Genomic DNA, 13,898 nt, shown 5'->3' on the forward strand with positions numbered 1-13,898 from the left:
GTTAGGCATTGTTTCGGAGTTGGTTAAGGTTAGAACGGTTAAGTTTAGGCGTTGTTAAGGAGCTGGTTAAGGTTAGAGTTTGTCAAAGAGAATGGCAATAGACAGCCTATTTCCGCGCGACCTGGGCGCTGGGCGGCGGAAAATGAAAGGCGCATTACTGCATGCCACTACGGTAAATTTTTGCACTGCTTGCTTGGCATAAAGCTACACGCGCGCGGGACTAGGCGAGAGGCTCTCGTGAAATCGGCAGTGTCCGCCCTCTTAACTCCTCCCCCGGCTTCACTCGGCTACTCTCGTCTACTAGTCGAGGCAAACCGAAATCCATCTTGAACAATTGCCTCAAACAGAGTACAAGCCCCGAAGCCCCGCCCAGACGTTGGGCTTGCGGCTCTGCAGATATACCCTACTCGCGAGTGGGGAAGATATCGCATGGCTCCGCAACTATGCAAACCACCCTAAAACAACACAGATGAAGCCAGCCCGTGTGTCATATGTATCCTCCAGGCGGCGCATACACCTCATTCATATCTTCCGTCGGCCTTTTTGGTTCAGCTCTCCAAAGAAATACCAATATGATGACGTAGTGCCCAGGCAAACATCGAGCGGCCATTACACTGCGAGTTTTCTTTGGAAGGTCGGGGAAGAGAGGAGGGGAGGAGGCTCGTCTTGCCGAGAAAACAGGAGTGTCCCTGTCGCCCCGTGTCCTTCCTTCTGATTTGGCAGTTCATCTTTAAATAGTAGATTAAACCCCAGGCAGGTTTACTTTTTCCATTAAGACTGTCGACTAGCTGGCTGTACAGGAGCTCCGCAGCTCTCAACATCCTAAACGAGCCCCGGCTGTCGCCCCGCGTCGGATTGAGGGACGGCTGTACAGTTAGCCAACATTAACTGTCATAGCTCGCTAACTAATAAATTGGATTGACGTGACCTAAACAGCTTTTTAAAATGGATGACAAAGTCTTCACCAAGGAATTAGACCAGTGGGTCGAACAGCTTAACGAATGTAAGCAGTTGACGGAGAATCAAGTACGGACGCTTTGTGAAAAGGTGAGAATTAAACGTTTGCTAGCTAGCTTTAATGTGAGCTAGTTTTACATGACATTAGTGACTGGCTGACCATTCATTGAGCTTGTAGCTATAGCTAGCTCACGTTAGCTGCAAACAGGCTGAAAATAGACTGCCAGGCGCGTTAGTTAACCTAGCAGCCGAACGTAGCTGGTTAGTTAGCTAACGTTTTGACAAGCGTGTCGACGTGTAGCGCGTGTGAACGTTACATCATATTCTATTTTAACGTTAGCTACATTGACAGACTTTAACACAACGTCCAACTAAATGATAAGTTAATGTTGAATGGCTAACAGGCTGGTGTTGTTAACCAGAGGCTGTCGCGCTAACTTGCTAACGTTGGTAGCCTGTCCGCAGCTTTTCACCAAGACATGTCAACACAGTAGCTAACGTTAATGGTTAGAATAACGTTTTAACTGTTATCTTGCTGTGTTACTTATGCCCAACGATGGACCTGCTTGCTTTCCTACTAGCATTATCCGCTAACTCTCATGTTGTTATTTCAGTTTTGATTTCCAAAGACCAGCTACCGTTACATTACCGTAACATTCGTTTCTGGAACGTCAGTTAAGGGCGATGTGTTTGAAAGCCTGGAGGTGCTAACTTCATACCTGGGCATAAAGGTATATTCAAAACAACAGTCAGGCTGAGTTTATCACATATAAACAGTAGCCTACTTGTCCAAATTGCCATGCTCAAGTGCGATGCATTTGGCATCAGCATTGTGGTCAGACACAGTGAGGGAGGAATAACTAGGGTTCGCTGCAGATAGGTTTCCATGGTAATAATATGGCAGGCAGTCCACAGGCAATGGTTCTTGTGCAGCAGGGCATTGTTTGCATTACTAATATTTAGTTTTTTTAGCAGGATTACTCCAAGATGAATCTGAGTATCCTATGCCTCGATGAAGATAACATTGGCCACACTGCCTGTCTACTGTACTATCTAGCCTAATAACTTTTTACTGTCTGTCTGTTCAGGTGTATTTCCCGTACAACTAAAACTACAGTATCTTCAGTTGAACACCAATACAGAAGGCCTTGTCATTGGCCCTGATCATATATCCAGATATATTTGCCCACCAGTAGGCCTGCCACGATAACACATTTTGCTGGGCGATTAATTGCCCCCGAAAATATCGCGATAAGCGATATTATTGCGACCGGTTAGAGAATTATTTTTTTGGAGAAATTTATTTCCCAAAACTTTTATTTTGAAGCCCACCGCTCCGTCTTTTCCGGGTTTTAGACTTTTATTTTGAAGCCCACCGACCGGACCGGAAGTATTGTTGCGATTATCAGGTACTTTGGGTACCAGAAAAGTCACGTGAAACACTGCAGACCACTGATTGGTCAGAATAGAGACGCGTCTCTAGGATTTCATAAGCATTATGTTTGCAGCAGCCAGGCACAAGTGCAATAAACAAAGGATACAGTCACTGTGTATTCTGCCTCATTTATTGATTAAACAAAACCGACATCAACACAATTTGCCACCGAGCGGAGAGTTTAGTCTCGCAAAAAGATCGCTGACTTGTTAAGGCTTGTTGTTAGGTTAGGTGCTAATGTTGTGCTAGCGTTTTAGCATGGCTATCGTACATAGCGTGATCAATATAACTCGCTATTGATTGTTTGTATGAGTAACGTTAATGCTAGTAGAATAGACACAACGTGAGGTAATCACCATCCATTTTAAACCGGTTATTACCGGTTGTGGACAGCGACCGGTTATGCTAACGTTAGCAAATAGACGCGACTGGTAACGTTACAGCTAACGTTAACGCTTGTAGAATAGACACACTGAGAGGTAACGTTAGCGTTAGCAGAATAGACACAACGAGGGTCTCGTTAATGTTGTTATTGATTGATTGAAAACTGTGTTTACTCTGTTTGTATGAGTAACGTTAATGCTAGTAGAATAGACACGACTGACGAGGGGCACTGGGTCCGCCTCATTAAAACAAACGCGCAAATAGCAATTAATCGCGCCCGTCAAAATCATTGCATTCATTTTAATTATCGCGGCAATTAATCGATTTATTGCTTATCGCGGCAGGCCTACCCACCAGTATCATGTTTAGCTCACAAATCTAGGCATAATTTTAACTGTGGATTTTGAGCAACATGTTAACTATTTGACGGCCACAAGCTTTCCCCATCTGCACTGACTAGCACCAGCTTTTCTTGACCATTTTCATGATATTTCACGATCTTTGCAGAGCTGTATATTCTATGTTATAGCTATGGTATGGAGACAATAGTATGGCTCATTTCACAGACACTTTCTAGTCCAACATGTAAACACGAGTTTGTTTCTACACACTAGTTTATTACACGCTAAACATCATTATTTCCAAAATAATCCAGTCTTTTTCTAGTGCGTAACGGTACACAAAAACAACGGTGCGGTACGTACCTCGGTTTTGAAGTCGAGGTTCGGTATGGGTTTTCGGTACAGTGGGGGAAAGTTTGGCTTTCCATGTTCCACTCCGGGGTGATGTAGTGTGCAGTAACTAATTGTACTTGTAGGGCTGTCAACTAATATTTTATATTGAAATTAATAATCGACTTGTCAATTTTTTTAAAGATTGTGAAAAAAACAGTCCCCGGTGGGCGGTCCGTCGTTAGTGGTTAAAATACCATTGTATTCGTTCGGCACACTACACAGCCGTTCGGTACGGTACACACAGAAACGGTTCGGTACGCTAGGGCTGTCTTAAATACTTCGAAGCTTCGTTCGATGGCACAAGCTTCGAACATTTAAAAAAAATCGAAGTTTAAATTTTTTTTTTTTTTTTTTATACTTCTCTGTGTGTGTCGCCATTGGACAAATACACTGGAGGAAAGTAACCCAGCTCAGCACTGCCCAAATTATATCATCACTATTGCCTGTTTGAAGGATATCATCCTCAAACACATATACACCTACATGCCTTGTAGAATTCCACACATAAGAAGGAAAGATACTGGGATGAATAAACAAAATAGGAAATAAAATGTAGAAATGCATGCAATACATAAATAAATATGAATCTCCATATATGAAATAGAACATTTAGATAAGGTGCTACTGAGATGTTTTGGTGAGTTCTTTGTTTTTTTGTGGAAGTAGCCCTTCTTAAAAATGCATGAACATTCACTGATAATTGGTCTGTAGTGGAGTCTACAAGGTCTACATTGCTGGACCATGTAGAATCCGGACCTTGTAGACTGACATAATTCTGTGCATAGTTTAGTCTACACAGGCCATATTTCAAATAATCAAAATCTTACTTCATTCATCTTAAACATTATTTTTTTTTTTTAAACTTTGACCAGTCAGCTGGTTCTTTTTAGCGTTTATCGCTTTTTCATCGCATTCATACTTGGTCAAGTTCGACCGACAGAAGCAGGCTGAAAGGGTTCAGATGGGGGGGAAGACACTCTGGGAAAGGCACGGCTGCCGTCCGGGATTCGAACGCGCTCAGCCCCAGATCCGTGACGAGCACGGTTGTCCACGGCGCTGAAATAGCACTCGCGGTACGTGGTGAGCTACTGGAGCTCCCCCATCTTAAACATTCTTGATTTGGGGGATTAGTAGTTCCCATGAAATCTGAAGTTGTTCAAACGACAACAGCGATCCACCTTGAATTAAATCACACAGCCGAGTGAAACCTTGTTGGCTGCGTCAGTCACGAAAGGGGCTACTTAAGTCATTAATCCAATTCACTTTATTTATAGAGCACATTTAAAAACAACAAAGTTTACCAAAGTGCTGTACAAGTAAAAATAAAAATAAAAAAAGAATTATAAAAAAATAAAAAAGCTTCAAATTAAAATCGAAGCTCGGCCCTGAAGCTTCGATTGCCAAAAAAAGCTTTGAAGGTTAGCCCTAACGGATACCTGTACCTTTTACACCCCTATTTTCTATAGATTGTGAGATAAGACGTGTTATATGCTATAAGCCCAAATCGTTCTGGTTGATCCCCTGAAACCCCAAATACTCCCAAATCAAAGGTATATACCATGTACACATGTGCCTTCACAAAATCATCAAGGGGGGGGGGGGGGTAGTCTTGCCACGAAAATGCGATTGTTAGAAAACACTTGGTTTATGTCCGGTAAAAGTAAGCCACTGTGATCGTTACAGAAACATGTTTCAGGTTATGTAAAATAGAAGGTACTCCAAAAAGAATAATTCCAATGATCCCATCGGCGATCGCGATTACTTGTTTATATGTAATTATTACACGTGTTTACGGGAAACTATAGGTTTTGAGGCGAGCAGATCTCCTAGCGATTGCTCTGTAATAGCTCCTCCCCCTCAGAGTGAGTCTTGACAGTCCAGTTCAGCCATTGTCTCTACTGATCCCTTTCTGTCAGAGTTCAAAAGGTAGGCGATACTGCCACCTGTTGAGTTTTGCATTGCAATTCCAACGTAGGCAAATGAGCCAGGGATGGCTAGAGTGATCCGGATCGTTTAGAACGGGGATCAAAGGAAAAAGATCAAATGATCCAAAAACGAGTTTACTCGTTATTGGCGCTCAAGCGTTGGCGGCGAAACACGAGTTTACTCGTTATTGGCCACCAATGAGTTAACACTTTGAGAGCCACTCACGGCTAATCTCGTGTTTACGATAGTTACGTTGAAAGCCACTCACGAGATTTCTCGGAATTATTATTATTTGAATGGTGATCAGGAATTGGAATATACCAGTTGGATACCATCTGATGTCAGGTAAGGAATCTATGTTATCAGTGTTAGGATAATCAGACTCGTTTTCATGAAGATATAAGCTTTTTTCTGATATGTGCTCCAGCTGTTTCATTGTAAAATCCACGAGGAAATGAAAACGGCTATTATCAGCGTGCGCCTCGAACGTGCGTGCACGTATACTATTGATCATCTAGCGTTTATTTGAAAACGATGGATTGATTTTGGTTAGGCTACTTAGGCAGTACACGGTCGGAACACCTTTCTTTATAGGCTATATTCGCTGCCTTTTAAAGTGCATTAATTTCAGGTCCGACAAATGCATGTGATTGCCCCAAAAATGTTAGCGGTGGGTGGGGTAAATGGCTCACAGCATGATGTCACACCAATAGCCCATCCACGCACTACCCTGCGGTGAGGTGCTGGAATGTCATAGATTAGATATATAAAAAAGAAATTCGACTCTGACATGAAAATCAAATAGAATATTCGATCCCATCCCTAGTCCAAATGAAATCTTTCAAACTAATTCTTCTTTTTTTGCACTGTTACATTTGTAACTTGTGATTTGTAAATGTGACCCAAGTATTTTTACATTCAAAGAGCCTATAATTTGCCTTCTACCGGTACTGGTACATCCTTTAGAGTAAAATCTACAGTGGCATGTATTTCTACCGGTGTGTATATATATACCGGTTCAACCGCTATACCACCCACCCCTATGATGGTGTATGATTAGCGTTATGAAGCCTATGTTCATAACTTCTTGTTGGCTGGTTAAGTAAGGGATAATGTATAGCTACGAGGTCATTGTCGCAAAATAATTGACCGACACAGAGTTTAGAATACAGAGAGGCGCCTCGCCGAGGTGTTCTAAACGTCAGTGAAGGTCAATTATTTTGCGACAATGACCGAGTATAGCTATACATTATCCCGCTTATTACATGGCTAACTTACTAACAATATACCTAATTCATTTTACACCATTGACCAGACGAGATCAAATGCAGACACAGTTGTTCTGTGGCTCTGTCGGCCCAAATAAAGTGATTATTATTATCGCCGGCAGGTGTGTCTGATTGCACTGATGCAGTGTGTGTCAGTGGGCTTGATTGCTCCAGCTGCGAAAAGCAATAATCACCGGTGATTATTTACATTTACATTTACATTTAGTCATTTAGCTGACTCTTTTATCCAAAGCGACTTACAAGTTCTGTACAACAAGCCATCAGGCAGGGCACAACTCTTCAGCTGAGTAACAATGTTCATCAAAGTGTTGAGTGCTACAGTGTAGGTTCGTTTATTAGGACAAGTGCATGACAGTATGGTTAGTTAGGGTTCGATTTTTATTTTTTATTTTTTTTAATTCAGATAATGGTTGAAGAAGTGCGTCTTTAGTCGACGGCGAAAGATTGGACGTGTTTCGGCTGTCCTAACTGGGGTGCCTGTACGTTAATGCCAAGCAAGCAGTGCAAAAATGCTTCCGCATTCGTCACCGCACGCTAGTGCGGTAAAGCGCCCTTCTTTTCAGACAAATGCTACCGTGCGTGCACCGGCGGCGGCGTGCTCGCTCAGGTGCGTGCGTGCGCCGGCGTGCTCGCGCGAGGTGCCCGCGCATGCGACACGAGCGGAGCTCAATATATATAAGTCACCGCCCCTTATTCAGTATCCAACAAATAGCTCAATTGGCAAGGACACATGGCTGTGGATCCTATGGCTTGTTTGCTGGCGAGTTCGAATCCCATCGAAAATATTTTTTAACGTGATTTTTTTTTAACGTGTATTCTTTCGCCGATTAAGGTTAGGCATTGTTTCGGAGTTGGTTAAGGTTAGAACGGTTAAGTTTAGGCGCTGTTAAGGAGCTGGTTAAGGTTAGAGTTTGTCAAAGAGAATGGCAATATAATTTCTATGGTTAAGGTTAGGCATGGTTAAGGTTAAGGTTAAGGTTAGGCATTGTTTCGGAGTTGGTTAAGGTTAGAACGGTTAAGTTTAGGCGTTGTTAAGGAGCTGGTTAAGGTTAGAGTTTGTCAAAGAGAATGGCAATAGACAGCCTATTTCCGCGAAAATGAAAGGCGCATTACTGCATGCCACTACGGTAAATTTTTGCACTGCTTGCTTGGCATAAAGCTACACGCAACTGGGGTGGGTAGTTCATTCCACCATTGTGGGGCAAGGACTGAGAATAGGCGACTTCTCTTTGATGACCCTCCCGGAGCTTGGATAGGAGTAGGTCTGAGGCGGCCAGAAGATGCAGAGCGTAGGGGTCTTGAGGGTGTGTAGTTAGAGACCATTGACCGGAGGTAGGCGGGAGCGGTTCCCTTTGCCGCACGGTATGCTAGGTCGAGGGCCTTGAAGCGGATTCGTGCAGCAATGGGGAGCCAGTGCAGGTCCTGGGGTGACATGGGCCGACTTCGGTAGGTTTGAGATCAGGCGGGCCGCTGCGTTCTGAATGAGTTGAAGAGGCTTAGTGGCAGTGGCCGGGAGGCCAGCGAGCAGTGCGTTGCAGTAGTCGAGGCGGGAGATGACAGTTGATTGGACGAGGAGTTGGGTGGCTTCTTTTGTCAGGAAGGGGCGGATCCTTCTGACGTTGCTCAGGAGGAATCGGCAGGTTCTGGTTGTCGCTGCGATGTGAGCAGAGAAGTTCAACTGGTTGTTGAGGACAACACCAAGGTTATTATTGTGCGTTGCCTATGGCAGCGGTCAGTTATCGAAAAATAATTCACCGCTGTCGGGGGCTATTGACCAATCGCAATCAAGCATTTCGGCGAATGTGAAAACGCCATGTAATAAGAGGCAATAACTTATCCTAGTAGAAATGCCTCTCCCAGCATCAACATGTAGCCTAGACTAGTGTGATGTATACTAAAACTACAGGCTACCACAAGTATCACCGGTAGGCTAGCCCAGGTCCTTAAAGATAAAGAATATCAGACTGACTGTATTGCTGGCAGTAGATATTAAAAATAAAGTATATCAGACTGATCGTTTTGCTGGCAGTAGCTACATTTGCAGAAGCCATGTCCTCCGGTTGTACTATTTTCATCCAGTAAAGTGAATCTGTTTTCAGTCTGTTTCAGTCTTGTTTTCTGTAATCAATGTCCACATGCCATCACCCAAATGTTTACTTCATAGAACTCTGTGGTGTTTATGCACTGCCTTTTAGATTCATATTTATTTCTCACGTCATCCTTGTCTTTGCTCCTTGGCTTTGTAGCATCTGCATCAATAAAATGGCACAAAAAAGCAATAGAAATAGCAGCATAAACAGCTCTCATTTACAATAGAATAATCAGTGACTGTGAATGTACTGAGTGCAAAGTGGCAGCAGGGACCAATGATGATGTAAATAGCTCTAGACTATAACATAACAATCACAGCATGGTTGTAGTGAGTGAAAATCGGCTGCAGAAAAAACAATCGTAGTCTATAATTATGTAGTGTGTGTGCAGAGTAGCAGCAGAACAACGATAAAGTAGCACTGAGTAGGCTTGGGCGGTATGACGGTATTACGGTATACCAGGGTTAGGGCTGGGCGATATGGCCAAAAATGTTATCGCGATAAAATTATAAAATTATTTTCATATAACTCGATATCGATAATTATCGTCGATATAATGTCTGTCAAGTTTAATTAACTTCTTATGCCCGGCGCCGATGGACGGGCTATTAATAGACTTGTTTTGCTGCTGCGAATGTCTCGAGAGTCGAGTTGATGTCGTCATCAGTCCGCGCATGTTAGCAGTTAGCCAGAGCAAGCGGAGTATCTCATGACAATGTACTAAATATGACCCTAAAATACTCTGTTCCGCCCCAATACATTGCAACGACGTCCACCGTATACCCCACACTAGGGCTGCAACTAATGACTAATTTGGTAGTCGACTAATCTGCCGATTATTTTTTCGATTAGTCGACTAATCGAAAACCAATGTAAACAACAACAAAAAAAAAGGATTTTTTTTTTTTTTTTTTTTTTTTAATAATTACCTATCTTTGTGAAAGTGGCTTCTCAGCTCTGGTCCAGCTGAAGACAGAGCAGAGGAACTGATTGGACATTGAGCATGACCTCAGAGTTGCTTGTCTACCATCACCCCAGACTTTGAGACTCTTGTCAGGACCAAACAACAACATCATAACATGATGATCCCATAGCAAATTAAAATAATGACTCATGAAACATTTTAATTTGGATCTTTAAGCCACTTTAAATGAAAATGTATTTGAAGAACAATACAGCAATCACTCATAACAAGATAAATAAATTAAATAATACAAATTAAAGTGGAAGTGTACTTTAAATAACTTTTGTTTGCTGTGTGTGAGAGGAGTCCGTGTGTGTGTGTATGTGTGTGTGTCTTACTCTGATCGCTGTGTGAGTGAGAGGAGTGTGTGTACTGTGTAATTTGTGTGTGTGTCTTACTCTGATCGCTGTGTGAGTGAGAGGTGTGTACTGTGTAATTTGTGTATGTGTGTGTCTTACTCTGATCGCTGTGTGTGAGTGAGAGGAGTGTGAATGTGTGTGTGTCTTACTCTGATCGCTGTGTGTGAGTGAGAGGAGTGTGAATGTGTGTGTGTCTTACTCTGATCGCTGTGTGTGAGAGAGAGGAGTGTGAATGTGTGTGTGTCTTACTCTGATCGCTGTGTGTGAGTGAGAGGAGTGTGTATGTGTGTGTCTTACTCTGATCGCTGTGTGTGAGTGAGAGGAGTGTGTATGTGTGTGTCTTACTCTGATCGCTGTGTGTGAGTGAGAGGAGTGCGTGTGTACAGGGACCGAAACTAAAGCCCGCCGCCCGCCAGGGGCGGTCTGTTTTTACCTTTGGCGCATGACACTTAGAGGGCTGCCCGCCGTGTGGCGTGTAGACGTGTAGTTCATAAGCAGGCCCCTAAAAATATTTGTATGCGAACGGTAAAAATCAATTACGCGCACGCTGTGCGAATACAGATTATAGCCTCTCTCGTCTTTTTTTTCCTCCGCTGCGAGATCGTTAAAAAACTACAAGACCCACATTGCACTCAAGCCAACGGTCCAATCACAGTAGAGTGAAGTGACTGGTTTCATGGGAAATAAAGCAAATGACCAATCGGAAGCTCTCATTTTTCTTGTTTACTTCCTGAAACTCTGCGATTAGGGCTCTCGTTTTCCGAGACACCAACTTATTATAGTCTCTCTTACCAATAGCAGATAGCAATAGTAATATAACGTTAATGCAACAAAACGAATGCCTTGCTTTGTTAATCATAACGTTGATGCAGTAGCGTATGTCGGTGTGTTGGCTGTAACGGACATGACAATAACATAACGTGTACACATTAAAATTGCGATAATCGATTCTAACATTTTCAAATCGATGCAGTTGCATTTCCCCCTTAGGATCGATGCATTGTTACACCCCTACACCAAAGTCACTGGCCCACTGTGTATCTGTGTGTATAATAACTTGGCTAGCGTTATCAACAGCAGAGGTGGGCAATGGGTCCAGCTGCAGCACCGGAGTGCAAGCGATGTGATGTAATTGGCAGACTCGACTGTCAATCAATGGTCTACCTGACACACAAACTCAAACAATGTTTCTGTACTGGAGGTGTGATTGATTGATTGATTGAAAACTTTATTAACAGATTGCAGAATGGGTACAATACAGTACAGTAGGGCTGGGCGATATGACGATATTATATAAATATCGGGTACAGTTCATTAACGATACACTTTTTTAACGTATCGTGGATATCGTGATGTTTTGCCCAAGAGTATTGTGTCGCGTCAATCTGGTCCACACCCGTTCAAACTTTTGAACAACGCCGCCCCCACACACACACTACTGCATCAAAGTTACTACTTATTATTAACAAAGGCATTCGTTTTATGGCATTAACGTTATATAGTTACACGTTCAATAACATCAGCGTATTTACCCAAACATAGCAACGTCCGATGACGACATAGATAGCAAGCATTACTGTTCATATCTCAGCCCGTGCTGAGTTGTGCGTGCCCATTCTGCGGTCTGTTAATAAAGTTTTCAATCAGACAGATGGAAAGGCTTTTATTATAACATTCGTTGCAGTAAAATCATTATGCCTCGTTTAGTCATGCTGCAGTGCGCTGGTAATCACTCGTTGGCCGCAGGGAGCTGTTGTTGTTGTTGTCGTTGAGCTGAGCTCTCATCAAAATCAATGGAGGACTTTCAGGAAAGTAAAAAACGCATAGCGCTTGCCAATTGGTGCTAAGAACAGCAGTGCGGGTGCAAGCGGTGTGACGTAATTGGCAGACTCGACTGTCAATCAAAATTATTCTGTTGCCGGCTGAATGATTGAATGAATAAAAACGTTATTAACGATTGCAGAATGGGTACAATACAGTACAGCTCAATACAACAACAGTGGACTGGAGGATGAAGACCAGAAAAAGACTCGGCAAGGGTCCTCCATTTTCAATTCATCAAAACATTTAGAGACATACAAATATACAGTAGTTTCATAAAAATGCTAAAATGCTATTGATTGATTGATTGATTGATTAATTTAAAACTTTATTAACATATTGCAGAATGGGTACAGTACAGCTCAATACATACAATTGTTAAGGGGATGCAGACCAGAGAAAGACTTTCGAAAAAGGGTCCCCCATTTTCAATTAATCATATTTCATATCTAAATCATATAATATCTCATTGCTAAATATTAGAGCCATATGAAATCCGTTTATTATTATTTTCCAAATTCCATTTTATTTTTTCCCAAATTCCATTTTTTCCGTTTTAATATTTCAGAATTCTGTATTTTGCCTTTTATGCTCATTTTACCATCAGAAATAGTGTCTAATAAGTGGGAATGAATAAATGTCCACAATTGAATAAGATATAACAGTCCATTTAATGTTTTTAAGTGCTGCAACTCAGAAATACAGTTCAATTTTACACAATATTTTTCAATTAATATTGTGACAAAATAAAAATACATATTTCAAGTGTAAACAATAGATACAGCTAGCTACTACTGACATTATCACAATGACAATGTCAGTAACCTAGCTATATCTATTATATTGTGATGAAATATACTAGTAATGCATAATTTAGGCACCTTTAGTTTAGTTTATTTCGTTTATAAAGGACAGTGTATAATGGCAATTGTTTGCATTAAACAAATGGATGGGTGCACTAGATTTAGCAAGAAGCTATCATTTCCATCTATAGTCCTATGTACTGTAACGTATTTAAGTTTATTTAGATTATAAAGGGCAGTGTACAAATGGATGGGTGCAACAGATTTAGCTAGAACTTCTAGAAGCTATCATTTCCATAGATAGTCCTATAACGTTACATAGCTATTTAAGTGTATTTAGTTTATAAAGGGCAGTGTATAATGACAATCGTTTGCATTAAACAAATAGATTTAGCTAGAAGCTAAACGTCCTAACGTTATGGGTCCAGTCCACGGAACGTTGACAGAATTAGCTAAACACCTTATCACCGGAGGCATAAAAGTCATTAGGATACTGTTCTGCTCTGAATTGAGGGCTTTGATCGCTGTGTGAGTGAGAGGTGTGTACTGTGTAATTTGTGTATGTGTGTGTCTTACTCTGATCGCTGTGTGTGAGTGAGAGGAGTGTGAATGTGTGTGTGTCTTACTCTGATCGCTGTGTGTGAGTGAGAGGAGTGTGAATGTGTGTGTGTCTTACTCTGATCGCTGTGTGTGAGAGAGAGGAGTGTGAATGTGTGTGTGTCTTACTCTGATCGCTGTGTGTGAGTGAGAGGAGTGTGTATGTGTGTGTGTCTTACTCTGATCGCTGTGTGTGAGTGAGAGGAGTGTGTATGTGTATGTCTTACTCTGATCGCTGTGTGTGAGTGAGAGGAGTGCGTGTGTACAGGGACCGAAACTAAAGCCCGCCGCCCGCCAGGGGCGGTCTGTTTTTACCTTTGGCGCATGACACTTAGAGGGCTGCCCGCCGTGTGGCGTGTAGACGTGTAGTTCATAAGCAGGCCCCTAAAAATATTTGTATGCGAACGGTAAAAATCAATTACGCGCACGCTGTGCGAATACAGATTATAGCCTCTCTCGTCTTTTTTTTCCTCCGCTGCGAGATCGTTAAAAAACTACAAGACCCACATTGCACTCAAGCCAACGGTCCAATCACAGTA

At 42.2% G+C, this 13,898-nt stretch overlaps 1 protein-coding gene across 1 annotated transcript in view; it reads left to right on the forward strand.

Moving 5' to 3' along the window:
- Positions 1–443: 443 nt before the first annotated feature.
- Positions 444–13,898, forward strand: part of ppp2cb (protein phosphatase 2, catalytic subunit, beta isozyme) — a 73,188-nt gene continuing 59,733 nt past the window's right edge. The window contains exon 1 of the mRNA XM_084324491.1: positions 444–1,047. Coding sequence (XP_084180617.1) covers positions 946–1,047 — 102 coding nt within the window. The 5' untranslated portion in view covers positions 444–945. The remainder of the gene's footprint in view (positions 1,048–13,898) is intronic.

Source organism: Notolepis coatsorum, assembly GCF_963971535.1.
Source record: "Notolepis coatsorum genome assembly, chromosome: 11".
In the NCBI taxonomy this organism is placed as follows: domain Eukaryota; kingdom Metazoa; phylum Chordata; class Actinopteri; order Aulopiformes; family Paralepididae; genus Notolepis; species Notolepis coatsorum.